The 20891-nt window shown below is 48.9% G+C and overlaps 1 protein-coding gene across 1 annotated transcript in view; it reads left to right on the plus strand.

Moving 5' to 3' along the window:
• Window positions 1-20891, plus strand: part of LOC111147407 (MINDY lysine 48 deubiquitinase 4) — a 101201-nt gene that overhangs the window by 37798 nt on the left and 42512 nt on the right. The window contains exons 6-9 of the mRNA XM_022503414.1: window positions 7898-7956; window positions 13043-13149; window positions 15930-16046; window positions 17263-17351. Of these exons, the coding sequence (XP_022359122.1) occupies window positions 7898-7956; window positions 13043-13149; window positions 15930-16046; window positions 17263-17351 (372 nt within the window). The remainder of the gene's footprint in view (window positions 1-7897; window positions 7957-13042; window positions 13150-15929; window positions 16047-17262; window positions 17352-20891) is intronic.

Raw genomic sequence — 20891 nt, forward strand, 5'->3', positions numbered from 1 at the left:
AATATTCTTGCACCACTGCTTGGCCATGATTGTCTTCACACTCATGGCCGACGCATTTGTTTGTTATTTTATTTCATATTTTTGGACTTGTATTGATAAGTTCAGCTGTTTGGATCAAGGTGCCACTAAGTCTCGTAACCACCGTCATCCTTACATCAGCGAACGTGGAGCAATTCTGTTCGGGCGCTATTCTTAGCACTTGTTGGACTGACCTGTGTAATGCTCACCACAAGCTTTTGAGGTAGGACTGTTAGGAACCCCATTTTATAAAGGTTCGATATGGCCAAATTCTCCTGTTGCATCGTTCCCTTTTGTTGTTCTGTGACAAGTAGGTTTACCACTGATAATGCTTTTTATTCCAAAGTCTATTTTTAATCTGATGATACAATATTAACTACATTGACTTTTAAGTGGTTAGGCCACAAGAGATCTCTTTTCTTCCATGTGGTACAGTTCATCTTTTGTGTCACATGCCTTATGAAACTTCATATTGCGAATTAAGAAAAATCATTTTGGATTTCTTGTCTTTTAACTGGCAAGATGAATTTGTTTGCTTTTATTATAATTACTGATGTACTTGAATTCGTCTGTATTCTATACTTTTTTTTTTTAAAGATTTTATTTATTTGATAGAGAGAGACACCATGAGAGAGGGAACACAAGCAGGGGGAGTGGGAAAGGAGAAGCAGGCTTCCTGCTGAGCAGGGAGCCCGGCATGGGGCCCCATCCCAGGACCCTGGGATCATGACCTGAGCCGAAGGCAGACGCTTAATGACTAAGCCATCCAGGTGCCCCTGTATTTGGTACTTTCATTTTGCCATATGCTTTTTCTTTATTTCCTCTTACCTCTTCTTTTCCTTCCTTTTTTTTCTTTTTTTAATTAACCATTTTCAAGTGAGTGACTCGGTGTCATTTAAGCACATTCACAGGGTTGCATAACCACCACTGTGTACTTCCAAAGCATTTCCTTCTCTTCAGAGTAAAATCTCTTCTTACCAAGCAGTTTCTCCCCATTCCTCCCATCCCCTCATCCCTAGAAACCCACAATCTGCGGTGTTTCACATAAAAGGAATCATACCGTACGTGACCTTTGTCTCTGGCTTCTTTCCCTCCATGTCATGGTTTTGTGGTTCATCACATCGTAGCACATGTCAACGCTTCATTCTATTTTATGGTGGAATAATATCCCATTGCACAAATATACCGTGTTTTGTGTATCCTCTCATTCGCTGGTGGACACGTGAGTTGTTTTTACCTTTCGTCTCTTGGGAAGAGTGCTGCTATGAACTCGTGACCCTGTGTTCACTTCTTTGGGGTACATACCCAAGAGTGGAATTGCAGGGTGGTGTGGTGATTCGATAGTCCACGTTTTTGAGGAAACGCCAAACTGTTTTCCACAGCGGCACTTTCTTGTGAATCGAGTGGGTGTTTATTTTTTATTCTAGGGCTTTCTGATTTGGACATTATAGTTGATGCTTTGACTATTTTAGCAGTTACTCTTAAATTTTTTTTTGGTCATAATTGACTTAAAGTTTCAGTTTAATCAGTCTCTCTGCCCCCTCAAAAAATACAAGGATTTTAGAAAGCTTCAGCTGCTCATTTCCCGTTCCCACATTTCCTGTGTATAATCACCATCTAGTATTATCCCTGTGTTTTGAACTACCCCCTAATTAGTTGCTATTGTTATTTTTTCTATCATCAGCTCTCATTTAGGTTTATCTACATGTTTATAGATTTCTTTTCTTGTCATTGCCTCAGTCTTCCTCTTTTCTCCTGGGTTCACTTCTTCTTGCTAAAGTAAGTCCGCGAATGGTTTCTTCAGTGAAGGTCTGTGATGGTGATCTTTTTCAGTCTTTGTCTGAAAATGTCTTCATTTTGACCTTACCTTTACTAGTTTGAATATTAAAGATGTCTTTTGTTAAAGTAATTTTCGTTTATAGATACTCTGCCTTTCTGCTAAGATTTTTCTCCTTGTCATTAATGCTCTCTCATTAATGTGTCATTTCAAGATGACATGTCTAGGTGTGCATTGATTTCCACGTGTGCCATTTGAAGCTTCTTAGGTTTCTGTGAGGGTTCCTGTCTGCTGAGTTGTTGGCCGTTATCTTTTCTATAATCTCCTTTCTCACACCCTCTTTATTTTTCCTTCTAGAACTCCTTTTCAATAGGCATTGGAATGAAAGATTTCCCCTCCACATCTCTTCTTTGCTCTTTCACATATTTTCTCACTTGGGGTTGAGTTGCATTCCAGGTCATGTCATCTGATAGCTCCTAGTAATTTATTAGCTCTTCATTGTATCCCATCTCCTGTTAAAGCTTACCCCAAGTCTCCCCCCTCCCCCCACAATGTTAAAGCAGAGGTAACCTATAGAAAAGTTGGAAGAATAGAAAAATGAATGCCCATGCCATCTTTACGTACACTCAGCAGTTCTAGGATTTTGTCACACTTTGTTTTTTTCATTCTTGCTTCTCTTCTCTCCTCCCCACATATAGTATATATATTTGTAACACACACATTTTTAAAAGATTTTATTTATTTATTTGGGAGAGAGAGAAAGAGATCAGGGGGAGGGGCAGAGGGAGAGGGACAAGCAGATGCCCCACTGAACAGGGAGCCCAAGGTGGGGCTCGATCCTAGGACCCTGGGATCATGACCTGAGCCGAAGGCGGACGCTTGGTCAACTGAGCCACCCAGGCACCCTCTGTCCATTGTTATAAAGGGAACTTCGCCTATTGCCATTAATGAGAAATTGGTAACTTTTAGACTACATGAATATTCTGTTCCTCAAGAATGTTTCAGCTGCTGGTTTTAACATCTATTAATAATCTTTTCCTGTATAAGGAGTTTATAAAATGATGATTATCTAATTTTTATAATTTTCTCATTCCTTTTACATTTATGATTCAATCGATGGTGTTTACAGAGAACTTTCCATGACCCATCCCTGTCCACCCCCTCACCCCCAGCAGCAGGCTTACGGGATTTAACATATGTTTCATATGTTAGAATCACCATCCTTCTATGTCCATGAGGTTTTCTTTTTTTAAATTTCTATGACTGTATGTACTTTTCAAAACTGCCCATTCTTTTTTTTTTAATAACATCTGTTTATTTTCTAATGATGTCCATTCCTATTAAAAAAGTTTCCCTACTCTAGGGGCGCCTGGGTGGCTAAGTGGGTTAAGCCTCTGCCTTCGGCTCAGGTCATGATCTCAGGGTCCTGGGATCGAGTCCTGCATCAGCAGCCTCTCTGCTTGGCAGGGAGCCTGCTTTCTCCTCTCTCTCTCTGCCTGCCTGTCTACCTACTTGTGCTCTCTCTCTGTCAAATAAATAAATAAAATCTTAAAAAAAAAAAAAGTTTCCCTACTCTAATTACAGCCTCTCTTAGATTGTTGTTCTATTATCGCACGTTCCTGGGAGTCCTTTTGGTTGTGTCACCTGGCTTTCACTTGTGGTGCGTGATTTTCTCATATACTTACTAGCTCTTTGTTTTGAGCAGATTTTCAGTGGCACTTCAAAAAATCTCTCTCTCTCCCTCTCTTTCTCTCTCTCTCCTGGGGAATCTTGTACGACTTGCTTCGTTGAAGTGCCGCTCCAGATAATTTTACATTGCTTTAGTTAGGTGTGCTGGGCTCTCCCTGTCTTGGGAAAATTTTGTGTCATAGTCTGGATTCTTGTGCCACATGAGTGGGGTCAGTTTGGACTCCATTCACACTGGGTTCTGAGTTGCCATCAAATAGAATATATAGTAAGTAGTCGATATCTTTATTCCTGTGGGACACCTTTCTTTTATACTCTGCAACTAATTCAGTCAAGTATCTAGTGCCAAACATCGAAGAAGGAGCATCTCCTTGTCTTTTCGTGTTAAGAGCTAGTGAACCATTTGGAGTGTGGGGCTATATAAGCGGGAAAGCATCTTCAAAACTAGTGTGGCCCAGGCACACAGCGATGAGCGTTCCCAGGCTTCCCCCGAGGTACAGATGAGGCACCTGGGGCTGACTTGCCCAAGGGCATGCAGGGGTTGGGAGAAAAGGGACAAGAACTTAGGTCTCTGATTAGCCCTTCCCCCCCACCCCAGCCAAGATTTGGTTATCCGGGATTGAGTCCTAACTCCACGGAGCCCCAGATATCCACAGTGCCCTGGCCCTGGCTTCTCCCTTGGGACCACAAAAGGGAGTATGGGTGGGAACTGGTGACCTCAGGCATGGCAGGCAAACTGGGTGTCTACGGCCCAGGTCCCATGGATTTACTGGATGTCCACTATGACACATGTCTCTGCGTTATCTGCACCATCAAAAGTGTTTTGAATCCTTAATTTATCTTGTTGTCATTGTTTTCCATAATAGTTTTCACTCAAAGGCAAGAACATGCTTTTAAACTGACCTTTTAAACTTTGTAATGCTCATGCCACAAAGGGACACATGAAAGGAACAATAAGCACATTCCCTAAGCGTGAGCATAATTGAAGTCTCCTCTGGTGATGAGATCTATGGGAAACCGGCACAAAGCATCTGAGCTGGGCTTCTGCAGCTGATGGATGGTGCTCTGGGTGGAAGTCCCATGACCTGGGACAGGCCCTGCTGTACCCTATGTGGCAGGAACATCATCTCCACCCTCTCGCTGTGGCTCTCGGCCACCCACGTGCCCTGAGGCTTTGCCGTCAGGAGCCAAGAGGACCACTGGGAGGTTTGGATTTTGTCCCGTGGGCCGCAGGAAGCCATGGAGGGTTCTGGGTAGGGGAAGGAAGCATAAAATAGAAGGAATGTAATAGAGCCATTGGAACCAGCAGCCCAGGTTTGAGTTCTGGCTCGGGCCCTTCTAAGTTGTGGGACCTTGCGTGAGTCACCTAGCTTCTGTAAGGGTCACTCTGGTACTCAGCATCTGTTTATGAAGCACTGGCCGGGTGCTGGGCACGCAGGGTACAGAGGTGACCAAGAGAATTCTGTGATCCTTCGTCCCTCCTTGTGATTTCTCTCACCGTATGTAGAATCCCATGGCTGATGTCACGAATTCCCACAGACTTAGTGGCTCAAAACATCATGAATGTATTCTCTCACTGTTCTGGATGATCGGGGTCTGAAGTCAGTTCCACTGGACTTAAGTCAAGGTGTTGGCCGGGTTCATTCTTTCTGGAGGCCCTAGGGGAGTATCTGAGCTTCTCATGGCCACCCCACTCCTTGACTTGTGGTCCTTCCTCCACCTTTAGAGTGCATCCCTCCAACCTCTACTCCCAGCACCACACACCTCTCCTCTTCCGTGTCCAGTCTCCCTGGGCTTCCCTTCTCAAGAACACTTGCAATTACATTGCTTCCCCTTGGGTAATCCAGGATACCCTCTTTCATCCTAAAATCCTTTCCTTAGTCCCATCTACAGAGTCCTTTCTGCCATATATGGTACCATTCACAGGATACCTTTGGAGGCCATCATTCAGCCAACCATACCACATCAAATTGCAATTTATGTCTGTTAATTTTGTATGCCTGGGTCTCCCTTGGGCAGGGAGGTGGACCTGCCAGATTACAGCCACATGTTTGCTGGATGAGTGGGGGAGGAAATGAATGAATGCATGTGTGGAGGTGAGGTGGAAGTGGCATACCTGTAGAGGATGAGTGCGAGTTTGCTGAAGGACATTCTACCCCAGTTGAAGGACTTAGGAAAAGGTATAGAGGCTGAGGTTGGGGAGCTCAGCGTGCAGGGAATGTGCGTGCAGCGTGAGGGTGCAGAGAGAGTGGGGGCTGGGGCAGTAGGTGGCCAGCTCAGGGGAAGACCATAGGGTACCCTAATGGGCCTGGATTTTCTTTTATTTTGCTTATTTATTTTTTATTTTTAAGTAATCTCTACACCCAACATGGGGCTTGAACTCACAACCCTGAGATCAAGAGTGGCATGTCGCACTGACTAAGCCAGCCAGGTGCCCCATCCTGGATTTTATTTTTCAAGGAAGCCATATATATGGTGGTTGCCGCCTTTGTCTCTGGGGTCATTGCCTGGCTTCAGATTCCTGTGCCGCCACTCACTTACTATGTCCTGGGAGAAATCCTGGATCTCCGTGAGGCTCAGCGTAACAGCTCCTTCCTAAGGCTGCCCCAAGAAGCAGATGGCTTTTGTTGTCTACAAGGCACTCAGCACAGAGCCTGGAGCAGCCAAAGGAGTCAGCGAGTATTTGCTGTTACTACTGCTGTCGTTTTTATAAATATTATTGTTGGGGGTGGTGATGATGGCAAACCCTTGAAGAACTTCAGCCAGGTTGTGGCACAGTCAGTTTTGTTTTTTAGAAAGATGCTCTTGACATCCCCTGTGAGGATGTGGGGGGCCGGCATGGGGTGGGGCATCACACTGGGGTCGGGAAACCAGCGAGGAGGCTATTCCAGTGATCTGGGTGAGAGACCAAGAGGCAGAGAGCGGAGACAGATGCAAGAGAGATGCTCTTTCCTTTAGGATATTCCAGAGATGTCTTTGCTCCTGCTGTTCCCTGCATGGATGTTTCAAAGCAGATGTTAGAGGCCTTTAGCACCATGCTTCAATACTCGCTGTTCAGAAACAGGGAGGCATCTGGCCTTCGTCTCCGGATGGAATAGTGACAGAAGGGACAGATAGAAGTGGGACTCAGGTCCTCAGCCTTTAGAGGCAGAGCCAGTGGTGGTGGGAGGGGTACAGGGACAGAAACTTCTGGTGAAGTTATAGCTTCTCATTGCCTTGTCTGTGACCCAGCATCTGTACTGCCTCCTCCTTCACCTCCTTCTCATGCACCCCCCCGGCCTTAGATCTGCTTTCCAGCTTGTTCTTTTACCAGTCCCCAAGAGAACGCTTGTCTAACCCTGGTAGCATAGAGACGTAGGAATTTTGTGGCTTTGAGTTGAAGAACATGGGCTTGAACCCGGTGAGGGGGGGATTAGGCCTGCCTGGGAGGGTGGGGGAAGGTGCTCTGTGTTCCAGCACTCTGGGCCAGAGCAAGAAACTCGGAGTCCGAAGCAGTATGTGTGCCCAGATCTGGTACCGTGCGTCCTCCGTGATCCTCCACTCACACCCCTTCATACATCTTCAGGAGGAAGCCAATTCAATAGAACGTAGCACGGCAAGATTACGATTGTTACTTCAATCATATCTTATCCTGCAATGATGTTGGAGGAAAATATATTTCAATGCTATGTTCAAAAGGGCTGTCATTTTTTAACATAGTAAATGGGTTTTCAGAGAGTGATGTAATTTGTTATTCTTAATGCATTCTTTAAAAAAAATATATTTTCCAGATTGATGCATGCTGGAGGGGAAAAAAATATCTAAAGAGAGCTGAAATACAGGTGGGCCATGTTGGGAAAGCTCCACATGTACATACCTGAACTTACAAATCAGACTCCCAGGACAGGTTTTTGGTGCATTTTAGAGGTTTCTTAGACATGGCTGCTGATGGCTTTATAAGAAAGCTGGGAGAAGAGAAACAAATGAAAAAGAGAACAGAGACGTGCTGAAAAAAAAATCTGCATAGTGACGACAAGCACTTGATTTGCACACGCATGTACCTGTGTGCGTGCGTGTGTGCGTGTATGTTTTCTAGCTGTATCACAGTGACATCAGCAAGATACACTTGCATTTGGTTCTTGGCGAGCATCAGACCACGGGGTTTATCCACCTGCATTGGCTGGTGTGCATCTGTGTGTGTGTCAGTGAGGACACAGAATTGCAAGGTACCTTGCAATCTGGCCATTTGGTCCCATCCGGTGAAGGCACCCATGACGCAGAGAGGGAGAGTGACTGTGTGAGGCAGGCCTGAATGGCAGGGTGGGGCTGGAGAGAACCATCTCCTGAACCCCCATCCAGTGCTCCCCGCATTCTTCTCTGCTGCTTGTATCCCGGTGTTGTTTTCCTCTGGTACATTGACATTTTCTTTTGTTCTAGGAAAAATCAGTTGCCAGTGTCCAACAAGGCTGATGGTGAACTGAGTGTCCTCCAACTTGGTAGGTGTCGCCGCTGTCTCTCTGTTCTGCCTGGCAGGGTCCTCAGGGCTCTGTTTGCTCCGTCTGGAAGGTGGTGGGGGTCTGGGGGCTCCTTTCCTCCCACCTGACCTTAGGAAGGAGAGGCTGGCCCAGGGAGTAGAGAAGGCTTCTCTCTTTGTGGTTGCTCTCTTCTTCTGCCTTCTGTCTTTCTGTCTTCGAGAAATCTTATAAAAAGTCTGGGCATTTCTGGACCCACACTGGTTGGGGGCGGGGGTTGGGGGAGTGCAGAGGAGCCTCTTGTGCATTTGGAGACTCTTTTAGGGCTATTCCGAACCTACAAAGGTCTCCAGAAGACAGCTCTGCCTGGGGTAGATCATCCTTTAAAAAAAACCCAATCAATGTATCATGGAGGCACAAGATAGCACGAAGTGTGTAAGTGTACACTGTAAGTGCTCAGCTCCATGCAGTTTCACACGCGTTTGCATCCATGTCACCGCTCTCCTTCATCAAGACAGAGAACATGTCCGCCTGGAACTCTTTAGTTTTGAAGCCGTCTTTTGTCTCCCCTCTCTGTGATTCTCTTGGCCCCGAAGACAGCTGTGTATGCGGGGCTTGGCAAAGCAGTAGTAGAACAGATGACGGTGACCCAGTGCCCAGACTTGAAAGGATGAGGCCTGAGTGCCATGGACATTTGCTCTTCTTCCGGAAGCCAGCAATCTACCTGCCAGGCCGTTCACACACTTTTCCTCTCCTTTCAAGCACCCCCTTTAAATGGAAGGAAAAAAAGCCACGCGATCTTTAGAAGTTACTCATGTGAGACGTGCAGCCCGACGGTTTGCTTTGATGGAGTTGAAAGGCTGGGGCCTCTGTCTGAATGAGGCAGGGGTTGGTTTGTTCTGCTCAGCTCACTTCAGAGGGAAGAGTTCCATAGAGCTGGAATGGTGGCCGGTCAGGATGGCCCGGCCAGCACAGGAAGGGACAGTCCCACACATGGCAACACAGAAGTCCAGAGCCAGCATGCACCGGCCTCTGAAACCTTTCTGTAAAGCACTGCACTTCGAGATTTTCCAGTGAGAGCCACTCCTGTCTGGACAGAAAACGAAGCACTTCCTGGCCTTCAGAGCCCAGAGGGCTTCTGTTGGGAGGAAGGCTTTTAGCAATTCTCTCAGAACCCAGTTGTTTGAAGTGTGTGTTTTCCAGAGGGAGGCAGCTGCTCTTGGCTAGTGACTCAGCTAATCATTTAGAAAAGGGGAAGGAAATAAAAGGTAGAAGATCACAGAAACCAGTGATCAAGAGAAAGGAAGGGGAAGCTTTGGGGTAAGGCAGAGACAGGGAATAAAATTTGGTTAGAGGACCAGCATTTTCTTCCCTACCCCAATTCATTTTCCTTTGGTTCAGCTCAGCAAACTTTCATTAGCAATTACTTGCCAGGGCATAGATGAGGCTGTTGAAAGTATATTAAGGTGAATTAAAAGAGGCCTTGCTTTTTTGAAGGGCTGGGCTGGGTGGGACAGAGGAAGAGAGGTGTCTGCTGATACAACACATAAATTTAGAGGATGGTTCTCAGTGCATCACTGCTTCAAGAGATGTATAAGCCGAGTTCTATGGTGGGTTCCAGAAGTTTCCATAGTGAGGAGGTATTTAGCCTGGGCTCTGGAGGTTGAGGAGGTCTTGCCGGGTAGAGATGGGCAACAAGCCTTGTGGGGGCAAGGCATAGAGTGTGAGAAAGAGTGATTCGCTTGAGGCGACTAGCCCATAAGGGAAGGTGTGGGGTTGGGGGAGCTGAGGCTGGGAACGAAGGTGTGGCAGGGCCAGGATGACCTTGAGTGCTGCGCTAAAGAGCTTGACTGTAAATCATTAGCCAGTAAAGAGCCCTTGAAATTTCTGTGCTGGTGAGTAATGTGTGCAGTTCTGTGGGTTTAGGGCTCCCTCTAGGTATGTGTGGAGGACAGATTGTAGAGGTAAGGACCTGGAAGTTGGAAGACCAGTAAGGGGGCTCTTGGAATAACCTAGGAGAGTGTGATTGGTTCCCTGTTCTGTCTGGCAAAATCCTCTGGGTGTTTCAAGACCCTGCTCCAACAGTTAGCTCTGACCCTCTAAGGCAGAACTATTTGCCTCTTCTCCTCTGCTCTTAAAACCCCCACACAATCTGTTTTAGTACTCGTGTTATATTATTTGCTTGGGGCTCTGTGTCTCCCTCTAGGCAGTGAGCTCCTTGAAGGCAAGGGTGGTGTTTTACACATCTTTGGACCTCCACTCTCCCACTGTCCCACACAACCCTGGGCCCATCATGGATGCCCAATGAAGTGCTCAGTGAACAGACAGAAAAAGAATGACATATTCCTGGAATAGTGGTGGGAGTGAGGGTGGGCAAAGTGTGAGACATCCTAGGGGTAGAATGATCTGGAGGCTGGATCCCCGTGGTGTGTGAGACAGGGCAGAGGTCTCAGCCTGGGTCCCTGGAGGAGGGCTGGGGAGATTCTGAGAATACGTTATTGGAACTGAAGACTGGAGGAGTGCTCTGCTGAGATTCCTGAGTCTGGGGTGTTGAGGGCACTTCTGGGGAAGATATCTGCAGTCAGTGGGAAGGACATGTACGGACCTCTATGATGTATTACTGTATGTTTTCCTCCAAAGGGTGAATAAAATGGTATGGGAGACAAACTCCCTTGCTTTTTTTCAACCAGACACTTATACCAGGGCCTTAAAAATAGCATCCTCAAACCGCTGGCATTTGCAGATGGTTTTGTCTGCTTGGCCAACATGTCATTCTGGAGTGCTTTGTTTTTCCTTCACATGGCGGTCCCACCACATCTGGGCCCAAGGCCTGCTATGTGGTCCTGAACCAGATCCCTGCACAGGGACCAACTTCCTCCTGGCAGCAGTCAAGGATGGCTGTTTCCTCTTGGGGGGCTCCACCCGGGCTGCTTCCCTGGGACCCCCAGCTTTCATTCTTAGATTGACTTCATGGAGCCCTGAGCCCAGGACGTTTTGGCCCCGGTTCCCTCCCCGACAAGCTCAGACTAAACAGAAGCCTCCAAATAGGCCTAAATATTGCCCCTCGGGTTCCTCCAGGAAACAGTCTGGACTGGGGCATTGCAGGGAGCCCTCAGGGCCTGGTAGAGTCTCTCAGGTTACTCTTCCCTTCTGTTCTGGGCCTCAGCTGCCCGCTGGGGTTGAGTTAATCACACATCTCTGTTCCTCCAGGGAACATTCTCAGTATTGATCTTTGCCAAGCCTGCCCACTGGCCTCCTTCTCTTTACCTCCATTCTTGCTCCCTTTCCTTCTCCACCTTCCTCCTTCTCTTTCTCCTCCTCCCTCCTCTTGCCTCTCTTTCATTTCCCTTTAGCCCCACCCTCACACTCCCAGGACCTTCCTCTCCTCAAGCCACCATTCCTGAGCATTTAGTCGATATGTTTGCTTGTGTGTGTTTTTGCAAAATGTGTCATGGGTTTTGTGTGTATGTATTTGCCATGGTTGTCGATCGTGTTGCCTTCTGCTATCTCATTTGCATTCTTGCTTTCTCTGCCCAGCACCATGTTTTTAAGACCCATGCACGTTGCTGAGGGAACGTCTATCGGGTTGTTTCTTCACGGTACTTTTATAAGGTCATGGTCACAGGGTGACTTTTTCAGAGGTCCTAACTAAGATTTCTCATTTAAATTCAGATTCTCATTTCAATTCCAGACTTACTTTTAAATTTTGTTGAGCCTAAAGGTGGAATGGTTTTCTTTTCAGTGGACTGGTACTCTGGGAGTTGGCCTCATCCTGTGCCTGGTCTTCCCCCAGGGGAAAAAAGGAGACTGTAGAATAGGATATAAGGAATGTGTCCTGGGGATGTTGGCTTTTGGATAGCATCTCCAGAAGGTGTGGGGCAGGGACAATAACATGTCCCAGATGTATAGAATTATGGGAGGCAATGTTGATTTCTATGCAGTATAGCGTACTTTTTAAATAATTGTTTAATCTTGGGAAAATGAGGAAAAAAGAGATTCAACAGGCTCTCTGGAGACTCGTCTGCTCAGCTTTGCCAGAGTAATTACCTCGGATTGTTTTCACTTGGTCCTTCCTGAGTGTTCTGATAAATGCTGCGGCCGTGGGTACAGTGGGGGGAGGGAGGCTCAGCCAGCTGGGAAGGCACAGGCTGGGGCTGCCAACACCATGCTGTGACCCTCTCTGGGCCTCCATTGCTCCAGCTGTAGAAAGACTGTATGTGACATTTGACTCAGTGTCCCTTCTGGCTGGAGGTCCAGGGAGGTCTGGCTGGCAGGATGGCAGAACGATTAGGCGTTGGCCTGGGTTTTATCCTGTCTCTGCCACTTTTCTGTCTGCATGATGTCAGGCCAGTCCTTTTACCTCTCTAAGCTCAGTTCTCATCTGTAGATGGGGCTGTTGCGAGACTTAGATGCTAAAACACGAGTGGTTGGTAAGTGAAAGCCACGACAGTGATAATCTGTTACTATTGTTTTATCAGGAATGGTGGAATTTTTCTCTCCTAATCCCGCCCTCTTCATGTTTGCCTGGGGTATAGGTTTGTGCGGAATGCCCACGTTTTGTAAGAAAGGTGTCTGACTGAGGCTCTCCTGGGCCTGATTCCACGACTTCAGCCCTAGGCTCTTGTTTCACTGCATGTCCACAGGCAGAACTTTCTAGTGGACCAGGAGCCAGACCACACCCACCGGAATCCTTGTGCCGTGGACCAGCACCAGGCTGTGACAAAGAGCAAAGGCCCTCACTCTGCCCTTTTTCCCTCTGGTGAAAACCTGGGAGCCCCAAAGGGGACAGGCAGGTGGAAGATAGGGAAGCCCTCCTTTCATTCAAATGCATCCATGTCCTTGGTGTTAAATGATTCTTTTTTTTTTCTTTTAAGATTTTATTTATTTATTTATTTAGAGAGCTGGGGGAGGCAGAGGGGGAGACAAGCAGACTCCTGCTGAGTGTGGAGCCTGATGTGGGGCTTGAGCCCATGACCTCAAAATCATGACCTGAGCTGAAACCACGAGTCAGACATTTAGCCAACTGAGCTGCCCAGGCACCCCAAATGATTTCTTATTCTGTTCTCCATGGGTTATAACAAGGGGCTCACATGCCCTGGTGTTCTTTCAGAGGATGTGGAGGATGAATTGATAAAGGAAGAAGTCATCCTGTCTCCAGTCCCATCGATGCTCAAGCTGCAAATAGTGTCAAAGCCAATCGACCTCTCAGTGGCCAAGGTAGGTGTCCTCTTAAAAGTGTGTACTGATACATCTTGATTTGAATTGGTGTGAATTGGTGCAGTGTGAATTGATGCGGTCTTGGTGTGAATTGGTATGGGTGAGATGGCTTCGATCCCTCTGGCCCCATGCATCTTGCGTCTCAGTCATGGTTAAAGTGGAAATTCAGGTGTGATAGAGAAGAGCCTGAACTGAGAGTCAGGGGCCTCCTGGTCTTCTCCCGGAAGGGGTGAGGGTATAGTCTCCTCCCATTCAGACATTGCAGGGTCTTGTTCTTCTTTGGGCCCAGAGCTGCTTCCGTACACATGCAACGGGTGCCTCCAGAGCTGCTATGGCAACAGAGAACCGTCCTCATTAGACCCGCTCTTTTAACACTCATCTCCCAAGCGGGGCTCAGGCTGGACTGCAGTAAGGGAGGACAAGTGGGTGTTAATAATTCCTCAGCACTGTTGGGTTCACACCAGTGGCCTCCTGGAGGGACTTGAGGTCATAGGACTTAGGGAGCAGGTTCCTGGCCTTGTCAACCTCCTCTGCAGGGATGCCCTGGATTCCTTACCATATCAGCTGCCAGATGGCCTCACCCCTCCCCTTGGCCAGCAGTTCCTGATGGAATGCCACTCCCGCTGTCTTCCACTGGCTCTTGAGCCAGGATGCAGGAAGAAAAGCTAAAACGCTTGGGGACACTGTTGACCCTCTTTTCTTCCCACCTATAAATATTTACTCAGCATACAGATTAAAAAAGTCAAAGATTTTTTCTAGAAGTTTTATGCCTTCCCCTTCCTCCCTTCCCATTTTTTCCTTCTTTTCAAACCATGGAGGGTAGGGGACTGGAGGGGGGTCGGACACTTTTACGTGGCCTCAAGCTTGGGAATAAGTGCTCAGGCTCTCTGTATCCACAGGGCTGTGATTCTTTGCAGTGAACACACCTATTTTGGGAAGGGCCCTTTGAGACCCCTAAATTTAGACCACCCAGCAGCAGCAGCATCTCTAAAAGCAGCTGAAAAAATTGAGGCCCATCCAGAAAAATGGAGGGCCCAGGGCACACAGCCTCCACAGCACCCAGGCTTCTAGGCTTGCCACTCTGTGACCTGGTGACCCCACTGTGCCTAGCTGGCAGCTGTTCTATGATTAAGAGAACAGACATGGGCTTTGGCCAGAAAATTCCAGTCCCTATGGTTTCTAGGCTCTTGAAAAACTCAGTTCAAATGCATGGATTGTTGTTGATGTAAGAAGGGAAACAAAGCCCTGACAGATGATTTCATCCAGCTTTCTCTCCTGTGTGCCGCCAACCCACGTTTGATGACGTGTAGACAAATGCATCTGTCACCAAGACTTTCTTGTACTAAATGAAAAATAAAAAAGAACTGATTCTGAAAGGAAGTAATCTGAATCTGTAGGAAAGATCTGACCTGGAGATGTGGCAACAGAGCCCATGTGTTGGCCTTCTGAGACCTTGGATGTAAAGTTATGGTGGGAGAGAGGAGGTAGCTGGCATAACGAGGGGGCATCCAGGGGGAGGCTCTGCCTTCCCGGGCTGGTCAGGGGGAATGGTGGGCACTTTCTGGGGCTCTGGAGGGTGGGGCTTGGGCTTATGAGATATGAACAGTGAAATCAGTATCAGCCAGAAGCTTAGAGAAGACAGAGCTGTGAAGAAATGGAGGTGCTGCCTTGATAGGCAGTGGGAACCCCCTCTTCCCTGGGTAGTTGGGGTTCAAGCTGAGTTCATGGGAGACCACTTGTAGGTGATGGCATAGAGGAGATTCTTTTTCTAAAATTTTTTAAGAATATTTTATTTATTTATCTGACAGAGATCACAAGTAGGCAGAGAGAGAGAGAGAGAGAGAGAGAGGAGGAGGAAGCAGGCTCTCCACTGAGCAGAGAGCCCGACGTGGGACTCGATCCCAAGACCCTGAGATCATGACCTGAGCTGAAGGCAGAGGCCTAACCACTGAGCCACCCAGGCAGCCATTTTTTTTTTCCTAAATTTTTTTTTTTAAAGAATATTTTATTTACTTATCTGACAGAGATCACAAGTAGGCAGAGACATAGAGGAGATTCTTACATGTAGTAAGGGATGGTACTGGAGCAGGGACTGGCAAACTTTCTATAAAGGGCCACATCGTCTATTTTAGGCTCTCTGTTGCAACTGCTCAGCTCTGCCATTGCAATGGGAAAGCCAACACAGAGAAAATATAAGCCGATGAGTGTTGTTATGTTTCAATAAAACTTTATTTACAAAACATGTTGGGGGCCAAATTTGGCCCGTGGGTTATAGGTTGCTAATCCTGCCTCACGGCACCAGTTTTCCAATGTAGCTGCACATTGGTATCGCCTGGAGAGCTTTTAAAATTACAGCCCCTGGGGTCTGCCACTGAGAGGTTCTAATCTAGCTGGGCTGGCACGTGGCCTGAACCTCAGGATTGTTACGCCCTTACAGGTGATTGTAGTGCACAGTTGAGGACCTCCAAGGTCCCTTCTGAAACTACAGTTTTAGGTTTCAGGTTTCCTCTAAGGAGCCTGCAAAGCCTTGGGCCTGTGGGTCGGCACAGGAAGGTTTGGTTTATGGATGTTTCAGAGGTAAGCCCCTCAGGGTCATGTTTTTCTCTTCGCAAATACTAGAAGAATGAGTCTGCAAAATGAAAAGAAAAATTGATGAGCCTGCTGGAAAATGGGCTGCTCAGCTAGAACGCAGGAGCGGCTCCCGAGGGAGTCCGGACACTGGGCGGCCAATTACTGTTTGCCTTTAAGACATCTCATGAAACTCTCTCTTCTTTTGACAGGACATAAAGGCCCTTCTGTTCGGCTCCAGCCTTTGCTGTTTCAATGAGGAATGGAAACTTCAGAGTTTTTCCTTTAGTGACAAAGCCTCCTTAAGATACGGCATTGTGCAGAACAAGGCGGGTCGCTTCTAGGTTCCCCAGGGACATCGCTGCGGGGCCTGCCGCAGGGAGGGCCAGGTGTCCTGCAGTTCACTGAGCTAGCCCGTGCTGACCAGTCCCATGTTTGCTGCGTGCTCACCCAGGCCTGGAGCTGGCAGAGCAAGAGCTGGGGAATGTGACCTGTCCCCTACCAAGGCTTCTCCTCAGTGTCCAGAATCCTCTCTGAGAGGGGCAGAAGGAGGCTCTGTATTCAGTTGGGGGCCTCAGAGGGGGTCCTCAGGCAGAGTCCTGGGAAGTGGTTTTGCAGGTAGGACTGGAGAGAGGCCACTTGAGGCAGGAGGCATCACGAATAAAGGGAAGCCTTTGAGAAGAAGTGCGAGAGGAGGAGGCGTGTTCTAAGACGGGGAAATGTAGGTGCACGAGGGCAGGATTTGGGCACGGTGTATACACATTTCCTGAGTCATACACTTTAAGGCCCAGAGGATACTCTGAATCCAGCAGCCCAATGAGGTTCCGTTACTCAAGCCCCAGGAGCCTCCCCTTGGCCCTCACTGCCTGAGGAAGAGCCCCAAGACCGTTACGTTAGCCTCTGTCCCTAGTGTGGCCAAGCTCAGCACATCTTCCTCCACCCCCAGTTCCAGGGTACCCATGCCTGCTACTCGGATAATCCTTGTACTTGTTGAACGGGGTGAGCCCCTAAGGAGACTTCTTCCTCTAACGTGGGGAGCCGGGGGACAAAGATATACCTAATGGGTCCCGAGGCAGGCCACAGCTGGGCAAAGATTGCTCCCATGAGCAGGAGCTGTTGAAGGGGCTTTTGAGATGTCAGGGAAGGCTTTCTGGTAGAAGAGGCCTTTAGGATGGGTTTTAAGGGCTGAGTAAACCACTGACACCCTTAGCCCGTGGACTTGGAAACATTTCCTTGAATGACTGGGGACCTATGGGGATGTACTTGATTTTACAGCCCACTGGTTGTGAAGGCCTGCTTTCCTCCTGTGAGACATGCGGACTTGCTCCTTCCTCCAGTGCTGGGTACCGGGGTCTTTGTTAGCCCTTCTCTGAGAGCAGCCTCAGTGCTCTGTAGAAGGACTCGGCATATCAAAGGCCTGCGTTTGAGAGGCAGTGGCTTGGTGGCCCTGTGTCTTAATCTGTGGCCAGAGGCTGGTTCTGGAGGAACAGACAACTTGGCCTTGGGGCAGTCCTCACTGGCACTAATATGTGTCCTCCTTTGCAGGGGGGTCCCTGCGGTGTTCTGGCAGCTGTCCAAGGCTGTGTCCTACAAAAACTCCTGTTTGAAGGAGATACTGAAGCTGACTGCGTTCGGTAAGTCAGCACTCATTCTGGCAATATCTTCCTTTCCCAAGGCTTCTCCTCAGTGTCCAGAAAAAACAAGCAAGGAAGCGTGTGTGTTCCCTGATACTTCCTGTCTTCTGGAAAGGGAAATACAGACTGGCTTACAGGGCCAGCGCTGCCCTGTTTAAATGACCTGTGTGCATTTGTCTCTAAGTCCCGTTCCATGTGCCAGTCACCGCGGGAATGACATCGAAACTAAGGCTGCCCCTTCCTCAGCATTTGAGCGCAACAGCTGCCCAAGTCCCATCCACACCCACATCAACCCACTGACCCTTCGACTGAGGCCAGGTCTCCCCTCCCTCCCCATGTTACCTCACCTCTGCCAACAGCCACGACCACACATTCCAGCCGGCCCCACAGTGCATTGCTTCCACTCCCTTCAGCCATTTGTTTTCCACCTCACACATTAAGTGATTGCACATGGGCACCTCCTTCTCCTTCTCACTCACTCCGCAGACTTTTCTGGAACATCTCCATGCAGGCAGAATGCTCTGTGTGGTTGAGGGACTGTGGTTGGGGCTAAGATAGAAGGATTGGCCAGGTGCTGGCCAGGGCGGAGGCTAGATGGCCAATTTGAGAATGGCCTTCTTTCATCTCCCTGTGTGCCCAGTGACTAGCTTGTGCTCACTTACCCCAGAGCTACAGAACTGGCATGTGTTCTTTTCTCTCTTTCTCTTTCTTAGTTGAAAAATAACATGCGCACAGAAAAGTACACGACTCCTGTGTGTTCTGCTCAATGAGTTATTATAAAATACCGCACCCCTCAACCTATCGGCCAGATCAGGAAAGAGAAATGTTTCTAGCACCCCAGAAGAGTCCTCCGGCCTAGTAAAGACCTCCATTCTTCTCCCAAAAGTTGTGATTAAACAGATTCTAAAATCACAGCTGAGCTTTGCCAGTTCCTGAATTTTAATGAAAGGGACTTGTTCTTTGGTGTAGGCATTTCAGTGCCTTAAAAAGAAAAAGAAAAAGAAAAAGAAAAAGAAAAAGAAAGCTTAGGTGTTCTAAGGCAACAAGGCCCATTCCCCATTTGTCCATGTTCAGATTCCTAGGAGGGATGCTGAGTACCCAGCTATCCTGCCAAGCTCAGGACAAATAAAACATCTTTTATCAGCTTAGAGGATTTTGCCTTAGGTAGCTTTTCATGCTTGGCATTTTAGAATTTCTCTAATAATACAACTAATTACAAAGTAATCATCAAAGTGTTTTGTCTCAAGCTCAAAGATGCTAATTACCAGCATAACCCAGCTATAACCAGAGCAGAGTGACCTAACATTTCCACAGCAGGACCTCACCTCATCCTTGTTCTCCTCCATACCCGCCCACCCCCTACCAGTCCAAACATAACTGCTCCTGTCCGTGCAGGGCCGCTGAAAGGCCAGCCAGCAAGTGCTGCCCACAGTGTGGGCAGAGACCCCGCTGTCGATTCTCCTGGAGAGGCGGCACAGTGCTGATGTTCTGGAATGCTCCTAACTGAGTGGAACTTGCTAAATGAGGGACCTCTGTCTGCCCTCAGAGGGTGCAGGGACTGTCCCTGAGTGCACATGCACCTGCCTGCCCATGTGCCTTCCTTGCACTGGATAGAAGCATGCCGGGAGGGCTTGGCAGGTGCTGGGAGGGCATACAGGGCTCCAGAGGATAGCCGTGGCCTTACCTTCATGGTAGCTACAATTGAGCATGGGAACCAGGCAAATAGGAGTCTCTAGGGGTTGTGCCAGATGCTCAGTGCTCCCCCAGACCTGAAGGCAGAGAGGCAGGCCTATTGGAGGGGTGATATTTGGATTCCGCTGAGGTCTGGAGATCATCAGGGCTCCCAATTGGCTTCACATACATGCTCGTTCCTCCCTCAATTTCCCCCTCCCAGCACACCCCTCAGACTTCTTCCAGGGCTCCTCACCACACAGAGATCTTAACGTCAGGGAGGCCTTCTCTAGTGGAGACGAACCCCAGGCCTGTTCCCAGGCCTCCCCTTGGTGCCCTTGTTCCCTGACATCGTTACCTGTCCATGGTCACACCCCTACTGCCCCACCCCCTGGGAACACCAGCCCCATGAGAACAGAGGCCTTCCTGGGCCGCCTGGTTCACAGCCTGCCCCTGGCATCTAGCCCAGAGCCTAGGCCACAGAAGAGGCCCTCGGAATTTTTGTTGAATGAACGCATACACAAATGCATGAGTTATCCAGACTCACAGGGAGGGGAGGGAATGGTGTTCCAGTAAGAAGAACAGCATGTGCAGAGAGAGGCCCGAGGGCAGTGAGAACAGAGTGGGGAGGGGAGCAGAGAGTTGCCTGGGGTGGCCGGGGCCGGGTTTGGGGGGAAGCAGGATGAGATCTGGGGGTGGCCGATGGGTCAGGGCCCTGCTGCCAGAGGGGCCTCGGGGCCTTACCAGCTGCTAGGGTCAAGCCTTGGCCTTGGCCCTTGGGGGAGATGTCTCAAAATTTATTTCAGCTCTCTTCTCATTCAGAACTGCTTTTGAACTTGGTCTTTGTATTTGGGGGAAGTTGTGGATTGTTTCCCAATGGTTGGGATGGGGTGTTTAAGTTGGTTCCAGGAAAGGCTGTTTCTACTTGGGGCACACATAAGGCAGGCTTGATTCTTGTCATCCACCCTACACATGACTGAGGGGATGTTCCAGCTTCTGGATCCACAGGTACATTCTCCGGGGAGTGCTCTGCTCTCCACACCAGAGAGGGGAGCCAGGGCTTGGATGGCAGAAAGCCATCCTGGTTGGGGGTGCAACTCAGGCTCTGGGTAGAAAGAACACCGGGTCAGCAGTCAGCAGTGGGAAGTGAGGTCCTCTCCACCTCCCACCATCTGCGAGCCAACCACTGGCCAAGCGTGGCCTCAGGCCCCAGTTTACACTGACAGATGTCTATTTAAGCACCGACTAGATGGAGAGTTCCATCAGGTCTTTGCTGGGAAGGAGGGGGAGGGAATGCAGCCTTGGCTCCCATGGGTTGCCCATCAGCTGGGACTCTGAGAGACAAGTCAGGACCAGCCTAGATCGAAGGCCCTTGGTGGCTGGCTGCTGGGTCTGAGCTGGGTCCTAGGGGCAGTGGTGGGTAGGCAAAGGGAGAAGGGGGAAGAAGGAGCTGCTTGGGGGGGTATATGTAGGGGTGTGCCAGGTGGGAAGGAGCCCAAGTCTGGCTGCCTGGCTCAGCCAGAAGAGGTCCGTGTGGAGTAAACAGGGAACTTGGCCTGCTGGCCAGGACCCACTCCTCCTGGAAGCATGGAAGGATTCATGCCTCAGAAGACTTACCTCAGTTTTCTTGGGAGCCCCACAACTATGGGTGTTCCTTGTAAGTCCTGCCCCTCTCTACCAGGGCTCCTCTCCACACAGGCTGAGTGGGCAGGCTTTTTGCTTCCATCCACTGGGGCTCTGGCAGGGGCTAGGGAAGAGGTAGCTCAGAGGGGGACAAGCTGGGGGAGGTCTCAGTGGTGATGGGCTACAGGCAACGAGCACCAGATGCCTATACACACACACACACACACACACACACACACACAGAGA

The sequence above is a fragment of the Enhydra lutris genome, unplaced genomic scaffold (genome assembly GCF_002288905.1).
Source record: "Enhydra lutris kenyoni isolate GAN:26980312 unplaced genomic scaffold, ASM228890v2 scaffoldscaffold16, whole genome shotgun sequence".
In the NCBI taxonomy this organism is placed as follows: Eukaryota; Metazoa; Chordata; class Mammalia; order Carnivora; family Mustelidae; genus Enhydra; species Enhydra lutris.